Genomic DNA, 21,828 nt, shown 5'->3' on the forward strand with positions numbered 1-21,828 from the left:
TTTCAGTTTTATCAAATTACTTGCAATTCCTTAAGTATCTTATTAGATTGGTGTTCTCCCTATCTGAATGTCTTCTCTCTCTTACCACACCTTTCGGCCCCATTTTCTTACCATTTATCTTGCAAATCACAGCTTAGGTATCTTCCTGTTTGTTGTTATTACCTGTCATGTTACATCGTGAACACAAACACACATGAATTTACTTGAGAGTAAAGTTTGTGTCTTACTTTTTTCTGTAACTGGGCTTCTTACCACAAGGCCTTGGCATGTAACAGGTACTCAAAGGTATGTTGAATTGAGTTGAAGCATAGCTTACAAGAACGGAAGGTAAGGGCTGTAACAAGCTATTTAAATAGTCCAGGTCTTAGAGAAACTTTTTTTTTTTTTTTTTTTAATGTTTACTGGTTTGTTTTTATTGCCACCTCTGGAAAACCAACCTTCTTAGGAGAGCTTAATATCCTTTCCCTACCCTAGTTTCTATTTGTGTTAGTCATCGTGCTCTGGGAAGGGGAAATTGCCGACAGTCTGGCAAGCCTCCCTAGAGAGCCCTTTCAAGTACTCTGGAGAAAACAGCGATGCCAAGTGCTGCTGCTGGGGAAGGGAAGCAGCAGCACTGGGGAGCAAGAAACCCTAGAGCCCTTCTTCTTGGCCTTGTTAAATGTGCTTGTTTGTTGGGATGATGCACTGGCTTTAGAGAAATCAATGGCCTGAGGCAACTCTAGAGGCTTATTTCTGTTAAGCTGCTTTTATTTTTTAATCTTATATGTAGTCACAGTATCCTTTAGGTGGTGGTGTGGAAAGATTGAAATAGGGTTGTCAACTGGGCACAGTGGCTTATGCCTATAATCCCAGCACTCTGGGAGGCCGAAGCGGGTGGATCACCTGAGATCGGAAGTTCGAGACCAGCCTAGCCAACATGGAGAAACCCCATGTCTATTAAAAATACAAAATTAGCCGGGCGTGGTGGTGTATGCCTGTAATCCCAGCTGCTTGGGAGGCTGAGGCAGGAGAATCGCTTGAACCCAGGAGGCGGAGGTTATGGTGAGCTAAGATTCTGCCATTGCATTCCAGCCTGGGTGACAGAGCGAGGCTCCGTCTCAAAAAAAAAATTATACAACTAACATGAATTCATGTTTATCAAAAAAAAAAAAGTACAGGGACAGGCATGGTGGCTCACGCTTGTAATCCCAGCACTTTGGGAAGCCAAGGCAAGTGGATCACCTGAGGTCAAGAGTTCCAGACCAGCCTGGCCAACATGGTGAAACCCTGTCTCTACTAAAAATACAAAAAAATTAGCCAGGTGTGGTGGCACATGCCTGGGCAACAAGAGCGACACTCCGTCTCAAAAATAAACAAACAAACCAGGTGGATTACCTGAGGTCAGGAGTTTAAGACCAGCGTGGCCAACATGGCAAAATCCCATCTCTACTAAAAATACAAAAATTAGCTGGGCATAGTGGCGGGCTCCTGTAATCCCAGCTACTCAGCAGGCTGAGGTGGGATGATAGCTTGAGTCCGGGAAACTAAGGTTGCAGCAAGCCGTTATCGTGCCACTGTACTCCAGCCTGGGTGACACGGCAAGACCCTATCTCAAAAAACAAAAAAGCAAAACAGAAAAAGCCACCTAAACACTAACAAATTGGTTTGTGGGGAAAAAAAAGTTTAAAAAAAAAACCAAAAACCGAAACCACACACAACAGGCCAGGTGTGGTACCTAAAGCCTGTAATCCCAATACTTCGGGAGGCTGAGGCAGGAGGATCACTTCAGTTGAAGAGTTTGAAACCAGCTTGGGCAACATAGCAAGACCTCATCTCTACTGAAAAGAAAAACATTAGCTAGGTGTAGTGGTGCATGCTTGTAGTCCCAGTTACTTGGGAAGCTGAGGTGGGAGGATTGCTAGAGCCAGAAGGTTGAGGTTGCAGTGAGCTCTGATTGTGCCATTGCACTCCAGCTTGGGAGACAGAGCAAGACCCTGTCTCAAAAAAGAAAAAAAGTATCATTTATGACATTTATAAGAAAATTGGAAATGTGAACACTGACTAGAATCATTAATTTTTTGCATGTGATAATGATGGCAGATGTTTCTTGAAGTCTCTTTTTCAGAAAAATATACTGAAATACCTAGATTAAATGATATGACACACATGGCCGGGCGCGGTGGCTCAAGCCTGTAATCCCAGCACTTTGGGAGGCTGAGACAAGCGGATCACTGGGTCAGGAGATCGAGACTATCCTGGCTAACACGGTGAAACCCCGTCTCTACTAAAAAAAATACAAAAAACTAGCCGGGTGAGGTGGCAGGCATATAGCCCCAGCTACTCGGGAGGCTGAGGCAGGAGAATGGCGTGAACCCGGGAGGCGGAGCTTGCAGTGAGTTGAGATTCGGCCGCTGCACTCCAGCTTGGGGGACAGAGCCAGACTCTGTCTAAAAAAAAAAAAAAAAAAAAATGTGTCTTCCATACTGGGGTATGGAGGACACAAAATTGGCCATGAATTGAAAAAAATAATAGTATGTACATGGTGGCACACAATATTATTCTGTTTACTTACACATGTTTTAACCTTTCCATAATAAAACATTTAAAAAATAATTCATTATCTACATATGTAGTCTAAAAATGTGAAAACAGGCTATTCTCTTCATTTAAAAATTCACACATAAAAACACTATGGTTTTAAAACTTTTTCACATAATACACAGACAATTAGCCTGGTGTGGTGATGAACTGCGGTCTCAGCCATGAGGTGGAATGATCGCTTGAGCTCAGGAGTTCCAGGGTACGGTGAGTCATGATCACACCACTGCAATCTAGCGTGGGTGACAACAGTGAAACCTTGTCTCAAAAAAAACAATGAATGGGCCAGGCATGGTGGCTCAAGCCTGTAATTCCAGCACTTTGGGAGGCTGCAGCAGGTAGATCACTTGACATCAGGAGTTCAAGACCAGCCTGGCCAACATGGTGAAACCCCATCTCTACCTAAAAATACAAAAATTAGCTAGGCATGGTGGCAAGTGCCTGTAATCCCAGCTACTCGGGAGGCTGAGGCAGGAGAATCACCTGAACCCGGGAGGCGGAGGGTGCAGTGAGCTGAGATCATGCCATTGCACTCCAGCCTGGGCAACAGAGCAAGACTCCATCTCAAATAAAATAAAAAATAAACTAAGACTGTGGCTCACGCCTGTAATCCCAGCACTTTGGGAGGCTAAAGCAGGCGGATCATGAGGTCAGGACATCGAGACCATCCTGGCTAACATGGTGAAACCCCGTCTCTACTAAAAATACAAAAAATTAGCCAGAAATGGTGGCAGGCGCCTGTAGTCCTAGCTACTCCGGAGGCTGAGGCAGGAGAACAGCGTGAACCTGGGAGGTGGAGCCTGCAGTGAGCCGAAATCATGCCACTGCACTCCAGCCTGGGCGACAGACAGAGGGAGACTCCATCTCAAAAAAAAATAATAAAATAAAATAAACAAAAATAAACTAAGACGTTTCCAATTGGTTTTCTTTTTTGAGACGGAGTCTCACTGTTGTTGCCCAGGCTGGAGTGCAGTGGCGCGATCTCGGGTCACCACAACTTCCGCCTCTGGGGTTCAAGCAATTCTCCTGCCTCAACCTCCCGAGGTAGTTGGGATTACAGGCATGTGCCACCACACCCGGCTAATTTTGCATTTTGCATTTTTAGTAGAAATGGGGTTTCTCCATGTTGGTCAGGCTGGTCTTGAATTCCCGACCTCAGGTGACCCGCCTGCCTCAGCCTCCCAAAGTGCTGAGATTACAGGTGTGAGCCTGTAATCTCAGGCTCACAAAACTTTTGGCGCCCGGCCAAAAGTTTCCCATTTTTGATGTAATAAAGAAAAGCTGAACTGTACATCATTGAGCATGTTACTGTGTCAAAGGCATTAACTATTTTAAACAAATAGCTTGGCCGGGCGCGGTGGCTCAAGCCTGTAATCCCAGCACTTTGGGAGGCCGAGACGGGCGGATCACGAGGTCAAGAGATCGAGACCATCCTGGCTAACACGGTGAAACCCCGTCTCTACTAAAAAATACAAAAAACTAGCCGGGCGAGGTGGCAGGCGCCTGTAGTCCCAGCTACTCGGGAGGCTGAGGCAGGAGAATGGCGTGAACCCGGGAGGCGGAGCTTGCAGTGAGCCGAGATCCAGCCATTGCACTCCAGCCTGGGCGGCAGAGCGAGACTCCGTCTCAAAAAAAAAAAAAAAAAACAAATAGCTTTATTGGTCCGGCATGGTAGCTCACATCTATAATCCCAGCACTCTGGGAGGATGAGGCAGGTGGGTCACTTGAGGTCAGAAGTTCAAGACCACCCTGGCCAATATGGTGAAACTCTGTCTCTACTAAAAATACAAAAATTAGCCAGGCATGGTGGTGCACACCAGTAGTCCCAGCTATTCAGGAGGCTGAGGCAGGAGAACTGCTTGAATCTCAGAAGCAGAGGTTACAGTGAGCCGAGATCACACCACTGCACTCCAGTCTGGGCCACGGAGTGAGACTCCGTTTCAAAAAAAAAAAAGGTAAGAAAATAGCTTTATTGAGATAATGGTTTGTATACGATAAAATTCCCTTTCAATTCATCTGCCAGCAGCAGAGATGAAAAAAAAAAATCACAGCGCTGTACAACTAATAGCATTATGTAATTTTAGAACATTTTCATCACTCCAAAAGAAACCCATACCCATTAGTATTCCTTCTCCATTTCCCCCAGCCCTGGAAAAGCTTCTTCAGTGGCTTAAAATATGTTACCAAACTACCTGCTAGAAGGGCTGTCCAGGGGCCTGGCACGGTGGCTCACGCCTGTAATCCCAGCACTTTGGGAGGCCAAGACGGACAGATCACAAGGTCAGGAGATCGAGACCATCCTGGTTAACACGGTGAAACCCCGTCTCTACTAAAAACACAAAAAAAAGTTAGCTGGGCAGGTTTCTGTAGTCCCAGCTACTCAGGAGGCTGAGGCAGGAGAATGGCGTGAACCTGGGAGGTGGAGCTTACAGTGAGCCAAGATCGCACCACTGCACTCCAGCCTGGGGGACAGAGCAAGACTCCGTCTCAAAAAAAAAAAAAAAAAAAAAAAAAAGGCTGTCCAATTTATGTTCCTATCAGCCATAATTTTTCCATATTTTCCCCAGAATTAAATATGATCATTAAAAATACTTAAAGCCAGGTGTGGCGGCTCATACCTGTAATCCCAGCACTTTGGGAGGCCAAGGTGGGTAAACTGCTGGAGCCCAGTTCAAGACCAGCCTGGGCAACATGGTGAAACCCTGTCTCTATGAAAAATACAAAACAATTAGCCAGGTGTGGTGACACACACCTGTAGTCCCCACTACCTGAGAGGCTGAGGTGGGAAGATGGCTTGAGCCCAGGAGGTTGAGGTTGCAGTGAGCAATGATCACACCACTGCTCTCTAGCCTGGGCAACAGTGAGATCCTGTCCCCCACCAAAAAAAAAACTTAAGATAGAAATTAGTAAATAATTGCCATTTACATATATTTGAATTATTTTATTATTTGTGAGAGTGAAATTTTATATATCCATTGATTTGTTTTTCCCCCTTTTGTGAACTGTCCCTCCACTTTGTCAGGGACTAAAATCCAATTAAATGAATAGGCCAGGCACGGTGGCTCACGCCTGTAATCCCAGCACTTTGGGAGGCCAAGGCAGGCTGATCACGAGGTCAGGAGATCAAGACCATCCTGGCTAACACAGTGAAACCCTGTCTCTACTAAAAATGCAAATAAATAAATAAATAAACAAAAAATTAGCTGGGCATGGTGGTAGGCACCTGTAGTCCCAGCTGCTGGGGAGGCTGAGGCAGGAGAATGGCGTGAACCTGGGAGGCGGAGCTTGCAGTGAGCCGAGATTGCGCCACTGCACTCCAGCCTGGGCAACAGAGCGAGACTCTGTCTCAAAAATAATAGTAATAATAAAAATAATAATAAAATATCCCTGGAATAGCAATTGGTGTCCAGAAACATCGTGAGAAATTCCAGAACCAAACAGAAACTTTTGTGGTTAAGTATACCATGGAGCCTCACTATTAGTACCAGTAAATTAAAGTTTGCTATAATCATAAATAATGACCACATGTCTATTTTCAAAGACACGACTTCTAGGTTCCTTTGTTATTACAGATTAAGCTTGTCTCAAGGGCACTTCAAAACAAAGCATCCCATTCTACAGGGACAGAGAGCCTGTTACTGTATAGCACTTGTGACTGCCTGGTTAATGAGCCCAAGTCACCAGTAAATTCAAAGGAAAAATTAACCCAACCTATATCATGCAGTGACAGTTGTTGCTTGCAAAAAAAAAAACAGAAATGAAACCAGCTAGCTGCTAATAGTGGAGAGAAAGCACTCAACCTTACAATTAGGGCAGATAAAAACTAAAGGCAAAGAGAGGCGAAGTAAACCAAGGCATCCTTGGGAGTCTTCTTGGCTCACGAAGACAAGAACCCTGCAAAGACTATCATCAGGAACATTTGCTCAACAGATTTCATTAGAAATCTGATGTGTAGATTTTTTTTTTTTAACAGAACAAATATCTCTACTTAAATGGGCCCCCCATCTTCCATTTCTTGTTTCTATTATTTTTTACTCAAATCCTAACCTTCTAACTCAGAATTGCTGTATATCCTTAATCACTTCTTTGGGTCATTTTTAAAATTTTTTTGGGGGGGGGGAAAGGAGACAATTTTTACATTTCATTTGTGAAATAACAAATTCTATAATAACCTCCTAGAAATAGAGTATGGTTAACTGAGACTAGTGACTGCAAAAAGCAGATCCCAACAAGATATCTCTACTTGGGACTCAGCTTGTGGATTGCTCTAAAACAATATCCCTAATTCAAAGACTATGTAGATTCACAGATTGTTAAAAACCACAAAGCAGTCAAGGTGCAGTGGGTCATGCCTATAATCCTAGCACTTTAGGAGGCCAAGCTGGGAGGGCTGTTAGAGCTGAGCACTTTGAGACCAGCCTGGGCAACATATTGAGATTGTGTCTCTACAAAGTTTATTAAATAGGCTGGGCCCAGTGGCATGTGCCTCTAGTCCCAGCTACTTGGAAGACTGAGGCAGGAGGACTGCTGGAGCCCAGGAGGTAGAGGCTACAGCGAGCTATGATTGTGCCACTGCACTCCAGCCTGGGCAACAGAGCGAGACCCTGTCCCCCCCACAACCCCCCCTTCCCCAGCAAAACAAAAACAAAAACAAAAAAAAACAACTGGGAAAGAGCTCAGCAGTTATGTAGGCCTCCTTGAACTATGTCTTCATGTTAGGTGGGAGAGGGAGCTTGGAGTTCACATATTTCCAGGGTTCATTTACCCTCCTCTGATCTCAGAGTACGAGTCAAACCAAAAAGTTACCTAAACCTGTTCTTTTCTGATCCTGTCAGGATACATGCTTGCTGACTCTCATATTCTTCCCCCAAATCACTCATTCACAGATGAGGTTGAGGCTAATGAAAACACAAGCAATTGGAAGGAACGGCCTGACATTTCTATTATTATCCTAGAGATAATAACAGATCAGTGACCAGAAGTACTCTAGGCTGGAAGATCTCTGATATGGCCACCATAAATTCTCTGGTACCTGAAAAAAAAAAGTGTGAAAACCTTGGAATACTATAGTGACAAAGTATCTACATCTATCTCCATCTTTTTTTTTTTTAAGATGTAAGAAGGCATATTCACAGGTACAGCAAAATATGACTGAGTATACAAAACACTGAAAATTAAGAGCTACCTACCTGAATTCTGATTTTTTTTTGTACTCCTATCCAATCTTCTAATACCTCAAAATGCACAAAAATCTCAGTTAATGATATGCCATTTTTATCCCATTATTCAATACAAATAATAAAAGAGAAACTAAATATTTCAGATTTGATTTTTCTGACTTGAGCTAATGATCCTCCTCCCTTTCTTTTTTTTTTTTTTTTTGAGACGGAGTCTCGCTCTGTTGCCCGGGCTGGAGTACAGTGGCCGGATCTCAGCTCACTGCAAGCTCCGCCTCCCGGGTTCACGCCATTCTCCTGCCTCAGCCTCCCGAGTAGCTGGGACTACAGGCGCCTGCCACCTCGCCCGGCTAGTTTTTTGTATTTTTTAGTAGAGACGGGGTTTCACCATGTTAGCCAGGATGGTCTCCATCTCCTGACCTCGTGATCCGCCCGTCTCAGCCTCCCAAAGTGCTGGGATTACAGGCTTGAGCCACCGCGCCCGGCTCCTCCTCCCTTTCTTAAACATTTAAAATGTTTGTTAACTGAACACTCTTCGACATTCCTAAGTGAAATGTCAGCCCTCATACTCAATATGATACTACTAGAATGTGAAGCCCAAATTTCATTTTAAATCTCTAATTACCTACCAAGGAAGCTCATTTCCCCAAACAATTTTGTGAACTCCAATGCCAGACTATTCAAGTTTCTGGGGACTTAACAGTATCTGTACCTTTCATAGGTAGGAGTCCTCTCCAGAAATGGCATACCCAACTGTTCTTTTAGTCTCAAGAGTCACATCCTCGGCCAGAAACAGTGGCTCATGCCTGTAATCCCAGCACTTTGGGAGACCGAGGTGGGTGGATCACCTGAGGTCAGGAGTTCAAGACCAGCCTGGCCAACATGGTGAAACTCCGTCTCTACAAAAATACAAAAATTAGCTAGGCATGATGGTGGGTGCCTATAATCCCAGCTACTCGGCAGGCTAGGGTGGGAGAATCGCTTGAATCTAGGAGGCGGAAATTGCAGTGAGCCAAGATCACGCCATTGCATTCCAGCCTGGGCGACAGAGGAGACTCCATCTCAAAAAAAAAAAAAAAAAAAAAGGCTGGGCGCGGCGGTCAGGAGATCGAGACTATTCTGGCTAACACAGTGAAACCCAGTCTCTACTAAAAAATACAAAAAATTAGCCGGGTATGGTGGTGGGCCCCTGTAGTCTCAGCTACTTGGGAGGCTGAGGCAGTAGAATGGTGTGAATCTGGGAACTGGAGCTTGCAGTGAGCCAAGATCATGCCACTGCACTCCAGCCTGGGCGACAGAGCAAGACTCCGTCTTAAAAAAAAAAAAAAAAAAAAAAAGTCATATCCTCACTTTGTTGTCTCTCTCCCACACCTTCTTGAAATGTGATGGGACTGTAACAAGAGTAACTGTGTTCTGGATACACAGCAGACAAGCTACTAGGAAATGCCAAAGATAAAAAACCAATCACAGCAATGCTTTAAGAGACCCAGAGTACAAAAGGAGTATGAAGTGAGCCTCTAAACATAGCATATTCATAAGCTTAAGTGAACACTGGTAGAGGCCCGCAAATTAAAGCTAGCTGTAACATCTAGATATATCCCAGTCACAGCAGCTCCTTATGTGCAGACCTCAACCTCACATTCTGCTTCAGAAACCTCTCTTGGACAAGGGGCAGATGAAAGGTCCCCTCCTTGCGGATCACGAGGTCAGGAGATCGAGACCATCCTGGCTAACACGGTGAAACCCCATCTCTACTAAAAAATACAAAAAATTCACTTTGGGAGGCTGAGACAGGCAGATCACGAGGTCAGGAGATCGAGACCATCCTGGCTAGGATGGTGAAACCCGGTCTCTACTAAAAAAATACAAAAAACTAGCCAGGTGAGGTGGCAGGCGCCTGTAGTCCCAGCTACTCGGGAGGCTGAGGCAGGAGAATGGCATAAACCCGGGAGGCGGAGCTTGCAGTGAGCTGAGATCCGGCCACTGCACTCCAGCCTGGGCGACAGAGCAAGACTCCATCTCAAAAAAAAAAAACAAACACAAAATTAGCCGGGTGTGGTGGCACGTGCCTGTAATCCCAGTTACTCGGGAGGCTGAGTCAGGAGAATGGCGTGAACCTGGGAGGCGGAGCTTGCAGTGAGCACAGATGGCGCCACTACACTTCAGCCTTGGCGACAGAGGGAGACTCTGTCTCAAAAAAAAAAAAAAAAAAGGGATCCTCCTCAAAAAGAACAGCATACATGCTACCAATTCATTTGCATTAATAAATCTTTGGTTTAAAAATCCATTTAAGGCCCGGTACAGTGCAGTGGCTCACACCTGTAATCCCAGCACATTGGGAGGCTGAGGCAGGCGGATTGCTTTGAACTCAGGAGTTTGAGATGAGCCTGGGCAACCTGGCAAAACTCTGTCTCTACAAAAAAAATACAAAAATTAGCCAGGCATTGGTGGTGCATGCCTGTAATCCCAGCTGCTCAGGACGCTGAGGCAGGAGAATCGCTTGAACCCGGGAGGGGGAGGTTGCAGTGAGCTGAGATCATGCCATTGCACTCCAGCCTGGGCAACAAGAGCGAAACTTTCTCAAAACAAAAATAAGTAAACCCTGATAAAGTGTCTTTTTTCATCAGGCAGTCATACTTTGATACAAATTGGTTTAATGAGGCCCAGCCTTCTTGCTAGAGAGACCGAAACCACTGTGGGAAATGTTTTGACTGGATGAAACACTCTTCAGTGAGGTGCTATAGTGAAGATTTCTACAGAGGGCAATGGGAATCAGTACCTAGGGGTCAAGGAAGAAGCACTTGGCTGGGCACGGTGGTGTATGCCTATAATCCCAGCACTTTGGGAGGCCAAGGCGGGAGGATTACCAGAGCCTAGGAGTTCGAGACCAGCCTGCACAATATAGTGAGACCCTGTCTCTACAAAAAATTTTAAAAATTAGCCAAGCATGGTGATGTGCACCTCTGCCCAGCTACTGTGGAGGCTGAGGTGGGAGGATTGCTTGAGCCCAGATGTGGAAGTTGCAATGAGCCGAGATCATACCATTGCACCCCAGCCTGGGTGATAGAGCAAGACCTTGTCTCAAAAAAAAAAAAAGGGAAAAAGCACTACCAAGAATAAATGAAGTAGTAGGAAAAGTTCATCGAGTATGCTAATGGCTCTGGAAGCCACAAATGCCAGAGACTACTGTGACACATTTAACTGGGTCTCTTTCAAACTGGGAGAGGATTAGCTTAATAGCTGAACACTGTCTTCAGGTTAATGAACTTGGAATTATTTGTTCTGCTTCAGCTCACTGAAAATCTTTCAGATAAAGGATAATGTTTTGATTTTAAAACCAATTTTAAGGGGAAGCTATTTTTAGCAAAAACACATTTAAAAAACACACATATTTTGTTTCAGGCTTATCCAGAACAGTCTTAATCCATTCAGCTGCAGAAGGCCCCCTAGAAGTCAGTTCCCTTGGAACCTCTTCCATTACGAATAAATCCAAAACTATGGTTGCTAGCTCCTATGAAGTCCTAGGTCCGCTTTAGGTGATGACAACTGAGAGAAGTAGCAGTTCCATTTTCACAGAGCATGACACACACACATAAAGCGTATTTATAGTGCCACTTTTCCAGCTCGGGAACACACACACACTATTGGACATCCTCAATTTCTTTGCCTATAAACAATGGCTAAGGATGCCTCTCTAATTCCTTGGAACAGGGAGGAGTTACAATCACAGGTGGCTTTGAAACGGGTGAAATCTCCGTCATTTCCTAACTGTTCTTTAAAAGCTTGTACTTTTCTTTCAATTTTCAGCTTTGGGGGCTCACACTGACGCTCAGACTTCATAAACTTCCTTCCTAGATATACAACATGCTAATTCATGCGACTCGCTCAAGCTTGTTTTAAAATCACACCTATGGATACCTTTGCAAGACTTCACGCCTATACTCCAACAATAACTACTAAAACCTCTGGAAACAATCTAGAACTTGCACTTGAGCAGACAAGAGAAAGGAAGCGATGGCTTTAAAGGGACGCAGCTTTCCCGGGCTCAAAAGAGGCGCCCTAGCTCACTCTTGAGCGGCTCAAGATGTTACCAGAAGCTCCCGCCAGATGTGCACGGCGGAGGTACGGGCACCGGTAAGGCAGAGAAGACGGGTGGACGGCCCTGGGAAGAACTGGGGTGCCCAAGCCTGCAGGCAGGATGGAGTGGAAAGAGGTGAGGCAAAATTAGGCAGGTACAGGAAGGAGCCAGTGCAGCGAAGAAAACAGGGCAGGCGAGTACAGCCCTAGAGGAACCGACGAATTCGGGACTCGGAGGGTTTCCAAGGGTCCAGTTCTCTCACCAGAAAGCCGCGTTCAGCCCCAGGCACCACAGGGCGCTCCTGGCTGGCCGCTCCCACACCAGGGCTGCCTGCACCCGACTCAGTAGAGGCTCGTAAGGCCCCAGCACCTCGACCAGGGCCCGCTGCGCCGCCTCAACCTGCTGGTCCCGCTCCCAGGAGCCTGACACATCTCGGCGGCTCCTGAAAGTCGACCCCGAAGCCGGGCCTGGGGTCGCCGCCACCCCTTCGGCCTCCGCCATCTCCCCCCGGCAGCCACAACATCCGGGGCCGTGGCCCGACAGTCACAATAACAGCAACTGCGCAGATGCGCGATTCGGCGTGGGAGGCCGCTTCGCACCACAGCGCGCTTGCGCGCAGGCCCAAGCGGGCGTCTACCCACAGGGGAGGGAGGACGCCGAGTCAAAGTACCCCGCCAGCGTTGAGGCGCGGAACCTGATCTGTCGGCTCAGAGCCGGATCTGGAGCCGCGCACGCGCAATCTGCATGAATGAAGGCCAGGGCTTAAAGACATGCCATTCATTGCCAGAACTCGGTTCTCATTGGAGCGGATGAAGTTCGTGGGTGGAGCTTGTTGTTTCGCGCCTGCGTCTTGTGGCGAGCGGGCTGGCGTGCGGCGGCGTTGCGGGCGGGAGCGGCTGCAACGCCGGTGCCTGAGGAGCGATGCCGAGGGAAATCATCACCCTACAGTTGGGCCAGTGCGGCAATCAGAGTGAGCGAAACTCCGGCCCCTCAGCTAGCCAGGTTCCTTAGGGTCAATGTGATCTCGCTGTAGGATCCTGGACTCCATCTGTCCTTGCCAGAATCGTAGTTCTCTGAAAGGCGAGACATCCCTGACCCAGTGTCCACTTGCCCAGCCCCGAGGGGCCCTCCCCTGCCCTGTCCCTGGCGTACAGTCCTTTCCTCAGACACGGGAGAGTCCTACGGCTTGACTTCTTATTCCTGGACGCAGGCGCCCAGTCCCCCCGCTCCTGACTGGAACCTGCCCGGAACTAGATATCTTCTTTCTCCCCTGCCTGCCCCTTCCCCCCCAGTTGGGTTCGAGTTCTGGAAACAGCTGTGCGCTGAGCATGGTATCAGCCCCGAGGGCATCGTGGAGGAGTTCGCCACCGAAGGCACTGACCGCAAGGACGTCTTTTTCTACCAGGTGCCCCCAGCGACTTGGCCAAGGGCGGCAATGGCCCGAGGGGCCAGAAGGGAAGGGAGTGGCCTGGTACTGGGAACCCTGCTGGGCAGTGGGGCCAGGCGGCTGGCTTGAGGAGGGAGGGCTGGAGGGAGCCAGAGTTGGGAGGACTTAGGACTTGGGCCACCCTAGCTGATTGGGCCCCCTCCTGGACTCCCCTTGACAGGCAGACGATGAGCACTACATCCCCCGGGCCGTGCTGCTGGACCTGGAGCCCCGGGTGATCCACTCCATCCTCAACTCCCCCTATGCCAAGCTCTACAACCCAGAGAACATCTACCTGTCGGAGCATGGAGGAGGAGCTGGCAACAACTGGGCCAGTGGATTCTCCCAGGTCGTTTCCTATTCCCTGACAGGGCCCACAACTCCCTGGGTAGGGACAGGCCATATGACGTCCCAGGGAGAGAGGAAACCAGATCAGGGATGTATGAATGCTGGAGGGAGAGACGTGGCTGCAGGGAGTGGACCATGTAATATTGTCAAGCGCCTATGCTAGCTAATGCAGTGTGCCAGGCCATTCTAAGTGCTTTACATATATTAATTTTTCTAAATCTCCCAACAACCCTAGAAGTAAGTACTACAGGTCCACAGTCCCTTATGTGCCTTTCCAGGATCCAGAAAGCCATGAAACCAAAGGACATTTCATAACTAGTTCAGCAGCAAAAACAAATCTCAATGAAGACAGGCGGTTTCTTTTTTATTTATTATTATTTTTTTTTTTTTTTTTTTTTTTTTTTTTTTTTTGAGACGGAGTTTTTCTCTGTCTCCCCCTGCCGCCCAGGCTGGGGTGCACTGGCCGGATCTCAGCTCACTGCAAGCTCCGCCTCCCGGGTTCACGCCATTCTCCTGCCTCAGCCTCCCGAGTAGTTGGGACTACAGGCGCCCGCCACCGCGCCCGGCTAGTTTTTTGTATTTTTTAGTAGAGACGGGGTTTCACCGTGTTAGCCAGGATGGTCTCGATCTCCTGACCTCGTGATCCGCCCGTCTCGGCCTCCCAAAGTGCTGGGATTACAGGCTTGAGCCACCGCGCCCGGCCTATTATTATTTTTTGAGACGGAGTCTCACTCTGTTGCCCAGGCTGGAGTGCAGTGGCATGATCTTGGCTCACTGCAACCTCTGCCACCGGGGTTCAAGCGATTCTCCTGCCTCAGCGTCTCGAGTAACTGGGATTACAGGCGCTTGCCATCATGCCTGGCTAATTTTTGTATTTTTAGTAGAGACGGGGTTTCACCGTGTTAGCCAGGATGGTCTTGATCTCCTGACCTCGTGATCCGCCTGCCTCGGCCTCCCAAAGTGCTGAGATTACAGGCCTCAGCCACCGCACCGGCCCCATACTTTCTATCCAACTTATTGTCATTACTGATGCCTTTTATTACAGAAATACTAATATGTGTGATTAACGTGCTTCTGACTCCCACTGGAATTTTATTAGATATATATTATGTATACCGTAATAACTTTCTAAAATCTGAAATATTTTGAATTCCAAAATATAACTGGCCCCAACACTGTTAGATAAGGGTATATGGACCTGTATTATTACCTTCATTGTACAGATGAGGAAACTGAGGCATAGAGCAATTAAATAAGCTGCCCAGAGCTACATAGAAGTAGAGTTAATGGGCCGGGCACAGTGGTTCATGCCTGTAATCCTAGCACTTTGGGAGGCCAAGGCGGGCAGATCACCTGAGGTTAGGAGTTCAAGACCAGCCTAGCCAACATAGTGAAACTCTGATTCTACTAAAAATACAGAAAATAGCTGGGCATGGTGGCACGTGTCTGTAATCCCAGCTCCTGGGGAGACTGAGGCAGGAGAATCACTTGAACCTGGGAGGTGGAGGTTGCTGTGAGCCAAGATCAGGTCACTGCACTCCAGTCTGGGAGACAGAGAGAGACTCCGTCTCAAAAAAAAAAAAAAAAAATAGAGCTAATGTATGAACCCAGGTAGTCTGGGTGTAGAGGGCTTTCTTGTAACCACTGCACCGTACCGCCTCTCAATGTAGATAAAAAGCAGGCAGCTGTACTCCATAAAAGGACTCCTAGGTGCTATAAGGAGAATTGAGGGTGGCTTTTCTGAGGTCGGAGTCCTCCCGTGGTTCTGTCCCACTCTGACCCTCCCCTATGTCTGTACAGGGAGAAAAGATCCACGAGGACATTTTTGACATCATAGACCGGGAGGCAGATGGTAGTGATAGTCTAGAGGTAAGTGTCCCAGTAATGCTGGTAGGAGCCGACATAGGCAAGGCTTAGCAGCACCCTCTAGAAGCGACCTGTTAGGAACGAGACCCACTCATGTACCCTTTGCGCTGGACAGAAGCTATCAGGCCTTGCTGGAAACAAGGCAGTCACCTAAGCTATATAAGTGAGGGACTGGAGGGGAAGCAAGGGCTCGGGAAAATGAGAGTCCTGAAAAATTATGAGATGGGTCTAGTTTGACATCTTGCCACTAGATACCTGGATACTGACTGCCGCTTCCCCATGCAGGGCTTTGTGCTGTGTCACTCCATTGCTGGGGGGACAGGCTCTGGACTGGGCTCCTACCTCTTAGAACGGCTGAATGACAGGTAAGTTTGTGTCTGGGGATTAGGAAAGGTTTCCAACTTGGCTTCCTAAATGACTAGTGGACCCAGCAGATATAACTCCATATTTGCTGGAACAGGAAAGAGTTCTATTCCCTCCTATAGAGAGGAAAATGAAGTTACAATGACTGAGAACCCCATCACACTCCCAGTAGCGGGAACTGGAGCCTGGAACCTGAGCCCTGGATGAAAGTCGAGGGAGTGTGGCCAGGTGTGGATTTGGAAGCCCAGAGTCTAAGATGTCTCTGCCTTTCCCCCTGTAGGGTTACAGACTTCCAAAAGTCAAGGCTCTCTTCTCTACTGATCTGACCCCACCCCAGTTTCGCCATCAAGATTTAGCTGCTTCTGGACAGTTGTTAGGGAGCACCATGTTCACAACGCCTTCAGTCTGTTGCCCTGATCCTTTCCCCAACCGCCACCAGGTATCCTAAGAAGCTGGTGCAGACATACTCAGTGTTTCCCAACCAGGACGAGATGAGCGATGTGGTGGTTCAGCCTTACAATTCACTCCTCACACTCAAGAGGCTGACGCAGAACGCAGATTGTGTGGTGAGTCCTGGATTCTACCTCTCCCAACTCCCAACACCCCATACCCACTCAAGTCTATTAAATCATTTTCATGTATTTAAAAAAATCCATTTTAGCCAGGTGCAGTGGCTCATGGCTATAATCCCAGCACTTTGGGAGGCCAGGGTAGTTGGATCACTTGAGTCTAGGAGTTCAAGACCAGCCTGGGCAACATGGTGAAACTCCATCTCTACTAAAAATACAAAAATTAGTCGGGAGTGGTGGTACATGCAGAAGGATCACTTGAACCTCAGAGGCAGAGGCTGCACTGAACAGAGATCGTGCCACTGACTGCACTCCAGCCTGGGTGACAAAGTGAAACGCTGTCTCAAAAAGAAAAAAGAAAAAAAAAGAACGTTTAAATAAGATGAAAAGAAAAATTTAAAAATCCATTTTGAGCCCTCTTTTGCCCTAGGTCAGTGCAAATCCCTTTTCAGTGGATCTTTCTGGCCATAAAACTCAAAGGAAATTAAGCTTCAGAGCCTAGGGTCAGGCAGAGCTCCTGTTTTTCCTATCTCCATTGATGTGTGACCCTCTTCTGTCCCCACAGGTGGTGCTAGACAACACAGCCCTGAACCGGATTGCCACAGACCGCCTGCACATCCAGAACCCATCCTTCTCCCAGATCAACCAGCTGGTGGGCTCCCATTCCCAGACTCCTTTGGACTAGAGGCCCTCCTTGTTTTACGGTCATCTGGGGAAGGGAGGTCCCATTGTGGCCGAGGCCCACGACATGGCACCCCTGTCCCCAGGTGTCCACCATCATGTCGGCCAGCACCACCACCCTGCGCTACCCCGGCTACATGAACAATGACCTCATCGGCCTCATCGCCTCGCTCATTCCCACCCCACGGCTCCACTTCCTCATGACCGGCTACACCCCGCTCACTACGGACCAGTCAGTAAGAGCAGCCTTCAGTGTCCCAGGCCAGGCCGGCCCTGGGCCCAGCAGGCCCTGCCCTAGCCTTTCTGTCTTCCCCACTGCCCCAGGAGCTGCCCTTTGCGGGCCCCGAGGCACTGTGCTCAGGGACTAGCACAGAGCAGGCGACTTTCTTGCTGACTTGCTCTCTACCCTCCCTCTGCCTTTGGTTTCTGCCAAGGAGGAGCCAAAGGGAGACTCTGCCCTGAGCGCTGGCCGGGTTCCTGTCTCACTGTCCCATCAGGTGGCCAGCGTGAGGAAGACCACGGTCCTGGATGTGATGAGGCGGCTGCTGCAGCCTAAGAACGTGATGGTGTCCACAGGCCGAGACCGCCAGACCAACCACTGCTACATCGCCATCCTCAACATCATCCAGGGAGAGGTGGACCCCACCCAGGTAGGGGAGGCCCCTTCATCCCGCACCCTGGACCCGCAGGGGTAGAGGAGAGGCCACCTCCACTGCTCGTGTGCCCACCCCAGGTCCACAAGAGCCTGCAGAGGATTCGGGAACGGAAGTTGGCCAACTTCATCCCGTGGGGCCCCGCCAGCATCCAAGTGGCCCTGTCGAGGAAGTCTCCCTACCTGCCCTCGGCCCACCGGGTCAGTGGGCTCATGATGGCCAACCACACCAGCATCTCCTCGGTGAGTCTCACAGTTTGCATCTTTTTTTCCCTGAATCAGTTTCCTGACTATACCTCATGTCTCTGCATCTGCTGGCCCTGCTTCTAGCTTTTTTGCTGTGGGCATGGCCCAGCCTTGGTTCCCCGGCTTTCTGGGCCATAGTATTCTTTTAAGTTCTTTGTAACCCCTGTTTTCTGCACACCCCAAGCTCTTCGAGAGAACCTGTCGCCAGTATGACAAGCTGCGGAAGCGGGAGGCCTTCCTGGAGCAGTTCCGCAAGGAGGACATGTTCAAGGACAACTTTGATGAGATGGACACATCCAGGGAGATTGTGCAGCAGCTCATCGATGAGTACCATGCGGCCACACGGCCAGACTACATCTCCTGGGGCACCCAGGAGCAGTGAGTCCCCCAGGACAGGGACCCTTATCTGCCTTACTGGTTGGCCCAGGCCCTGCCTGACTGACTACTCCTTCAGAGCACAGATCAGGGACCTCACGTATCTCTTTCTCATAAACATGCACTCTCTGTTGGCCTGTGAACACATTTACTTCTCCTCTTATAAGACTATTTATCTTTAATAAAGCACTGGATATAAATCAAGTCACTGGTCCCTTTAAAGCCTTTGGGTTCTGGAGATGCCGGGGGTTGGGGGATGCCTGTTCTTTCTCCATCACTGACAGGGTCCTCGCCCACTTCCAGCATCTTCAATTCTGAACCAACAGCTTCCCCTAGGTTTTTCTTCTGCCTAGTTTTGGAGAACACTGGTGGGGTTTGACCCACCTGAAATTCCTTTCCAGGGTAAAAAGGCCCACAGATATTACTTTGTTCTCTGTCTGACCCTTTCTGGGTCCCCGTTCCCTCCCACCCTCACCGTATCAGGTGAATATTCCACCAGCTTCATGTTTCCACCTCAGAGTGTCTTTTTAACCACAACCTGAGGCTCAAGGCCACCACCCCTGCCACTAGGCCATGAACAAGCAATGGAGTCCAACCTAATACCTCTAAGTTTCTAGCAAGCAGTCCAGGAGAGCCGCTCGTTTCAGGCAGTTGGAGTCTAGCAACGTCAAGTCAACAGACCATACTAAAGCCTAGACTGTAAGCAGGATCATAAGTGGTTCCATAGCTAAGGCACCATAATTCTCTTCTCAAGTGGTCGCCAGTAATTTAAATGGCCGGTGCCTTCTACTGGTGGAAGATTACAGGGAGGTAGTAAATACATAGGGGCCTAAGTCTCCAGGATTGGGTGTTTTTTTTTTGTTTTTTTTTTTTTTTGAGACAGGGTCTTGCTGTCACTCTGTCACCCAGGCTGGAATACAGTGGCATAATCACGGCTCACTGCATCCTCGACCTCCCTGGCTCAGGCGATCCTTCCTGTCTCAGCCTCCTAAGTAGCTGGGATCACAGGCACACACCACCTAAATCTTCAGGATAAAAAGGGCAAAGCAGATTTTATCCTGAGAGCATAGTAGATTGTCAGGACCCCATTAGGCTCTTATACACCATAAAGATATATCGTAGTGACAGCTAACATGCACACATATGCTGTGAGAAGTACATTATTTTGTTGAATCCTCACAACAACCCTATGAAGTGGTAGATACTAATTTTTAAAATACGCTAATAAGGCCGGGTGTAGTAGTTCACGCCTGTAATCCCAGCACTTTGGGAGGCTGAGGCGGGTGGATCACGAGGTCAGGAGATCAAGACCATCCTGGCTAACATGGTGAAACCCCATCTCTACTAAAAATACAAAAAAATTAGCTGGGCGTGGTGGGGGGCGCCTGTAGTCCTAGCTGCTGGGTGTGAACCCAGGAGGCGGAGCTTGCAGTAAGCTGAGATCGTGCCACTGCGCTCCAGCCTGGGAGACAGAGTGAGACTCCGTCTCAAAAAAAGAAAAAATGAGCCGGGCGTGGAGGCAGGCGCCTGTAGTCCCAGCTACTTGGGAGGCTGAGGCAGGAGAATGGTGTGAACCCAGAAGGCGGAGCCTGCAGTGAGCCAAGATCACGCCACTGCACCCCAGCCTAGGCAACAGAGCAAAACTGTCTCAAAAAAATAAATAAATAATAGCAATAAAAGTACAAATAAAAACAATACAGTATAACAATGATTTACAAGCATTTACCTTGTATCAGGTACTACAAGTAATCTAGAGATGATTTAAAGTACTATACAGGAGGATGTGCATAGGTTATGTGTAAATTCTATACCATTTTATATAGTTTCTTCTTTCTGATTTTTTTTGAGACAGTCTCACTCTGTTGCCCAGTGCAGTGCAGTGGCGCCATCTCGGCTCACTGCAACCTATTCCTCCCAGGTCAAGAAATTCTTGTGCCTCAGCCTCTCTAGTAGCTGGGATACACACATGCGCCGCCATGCCCAGCTAATTTTTGTATTTTTTATAGATAAGAGGTTTCTCTATGTTGGCCAGGCTGGTCTCGAACTCTTGGCTTCAAATGATCCACCCACCTCGGCCTCCCAAAGTGCTGGGATTACAAGCATGAGCCATGGCCATATTTTATTTTTTCTAAAACATTTTATTTAATTAAGCATCTGCAGATTTTGGCATTCTTGGGTGTCCTGGAACCAATGCCCTGTGGGTACCAAGAGACAACTGTACTTGCTCACTATTGGCCTGGGAATATAATTTTCCTTCTATGAACCTGTTTGTCTTTCATAAAGTTCTACATGTGAACAGAGAGAACAATACACAGGCCAGACCCCTATGAACAGAGGGGACCCTTTCAGGACTGATGGGCAGAGAACAGGCCATCAGAAGCCAGGTCCTAGGCTGACTGAGGGGTGGCAGAGAGGCCATGAGCCTGTTAACATCACAGCCAAGACAATCAGCCTGTCACTGTCAGTTGCCAGTGTCTTCAGGGGGCTGACTCAGGGAGAGCCAGCCTGGTTGGTGTGAACCAGCTGCCTATTCTCCCAAAAGGAAGGAAGATGACTTCAGTGAAAACCAGTGTGCACCTGGTCCGTTCTCAGCTCCTCCTCCTACTTCTGTACCACTAGTTTCCTTGCCTCAGTTCTCCTTTCCTTCCCCTTCCCTTGAAGACCAACCTTGCATAAGTTGTGCCAGGCATCTGCACGAGTGCTGGTGCTGAGTGGGGGATCACAAACTGGCACAAGTACTGAGGCTACTGTATGTGAGTGGCCACCTGGCCCACCTCCAGGCCATAAGCAAGCCCCAGGCCCTCGTTTGGAGGATCCAGTAAAGTAGCATGTAAAGCCCTGAGCAGGAGAAAACGCCAGGTAGTCTAGAATAAAAGTTATGTCTGGTTAGTACTACAGCCACCAACCCAGAGGGGTGAATACATGCCCTGTGGGGGAGAAATGGAGCTGCAAAGACACCTCCTTTTCCTGGTGGCTAAGTATCAGGCATTACAAGCACAGACAAAGCCTTCAGTGCTAACTTCAGAACCCGATTCCTCCCCCAAGGCTATTTCCAGAACACCCATTACCCCAAAGCAGGGCAGCCCCTCCCTGTTCTTGGCCAGCCTGCAAACCCCAAAGTGTGTCAACTAGAGGGCAGCTCAGAGGCCAGGTGGAAAGGGAGGGAGGCCTCTGGGAATCAGGACAGCAGGTGGTGCTGGTAGTGAAAAGTCCCTGTGGTGTGAGAGACTGTAAGCCACAGAAGAGACTGTCCCCGCTGAGAGACAAGGACTGCTGCAGAAACAGAGAGAAAGCCTGGAGGCGGGCCAGTGCTCAAGCCTGGAACAGGAACTTCTCTGCAACTAAATAAGAGAAAATTAGCTGTTTAAAGCTAATGTTCCTAGACTTCAGTGGGATGTGACCCCAGGGACCCTCAAACATGCATGACACGGAGATCTATATCAGGAAGCACATAGGCAAAAATAGAACTG

At 48.3% G+C, this 21,828-nt stretch overlaps 2 protein-coding genes across 2 annotated transcripts in view; one reads left to right on the forward strand and one right to left on the reverse strand.

The window, feature by feature from the left end:
- Window positions 1–12,429, reverse strand: part of RETREG3 (reticulophagy regulator family member 3) — a 29,631-nt gene extending 17,202 nt beyond the window's left edge. The window contains exon 1 of the mRNA XM_003913084.4: window positions 12,095–12,429. Within this exon, the coding sequence (XP_003913133.1) occupies window positions 12,095–12,333 (239 nt within the window). The 5' untranslated portion in view covers window positions 12,334–12,429. The remainder of the gene's footprint in view (window positions 1–12,094) is intronic.
- On the forward strand, window positions 12,354–18,562 carry TUBG1 (tubulin gamma 1). The gene is made up of 11 exons (XM_009190681.2): window positions 12,354–12,802; window positions 13,125–13,237; window positions 13,440–13,607; window positions 15,407–15,475; window positions 15,758–15,837; window positions 16,275–16,401; window positions 16,970–17,056; window positions 17,172–17,321; window positions 17,583–17,735; window positions 17,819–17,980; window positions 18,168–18,562. The coding sequence occupies exons 1-11, from the start codon at window positions 12,754–12,756 to the stop codon at window positions 18,363–18,365; spliced, it is 1,356 nt and encodes a 451-aa protein (XP_009188945.1). The 5' UTR covers window positions 12,354–12,753; the 3' UTR covers window positions 18,366–18,562.
- Window positions 18,563–21,828: the final 3,266 nt, after the last annotated feature.

This window comes from Papio anubis, chromosome 17 (genome assembly GCF_008728515.1).
Source record: "Papio anubis isolate 15944 chromosome 17, Panubis1.0, whole genome shotgun sequence".
Lineage (NCBI taxonomy): Eukaryota > Metazoa > Chordata > Mammalia > Primates > Cercopithecidae > Papio > Papio anubis.

Coding starts and splice junctions, on each gene's coding strand:
- TUBG1 (XM_009190681.2), top strand. CDS start 12,754: ATGCCGAGGGAAATCATCACCCTACAGTTGGGCCAGTGCGGCAATCAG. Junction 16,402..16,969: donor CGCAGAACGCAGATTGTGTG/GTGAGTCCTGGA, acceptor CTGTCCCCACAG/GTGGTGCTAGACAACACAGC. Junction 17,736..17,818: donor GAGAGGTGGACCCCACCCAG/GTAGGGGAGGCC, acceptor TGCCCACCCCAG/GTCCACAAGAGCCTGCAGAG.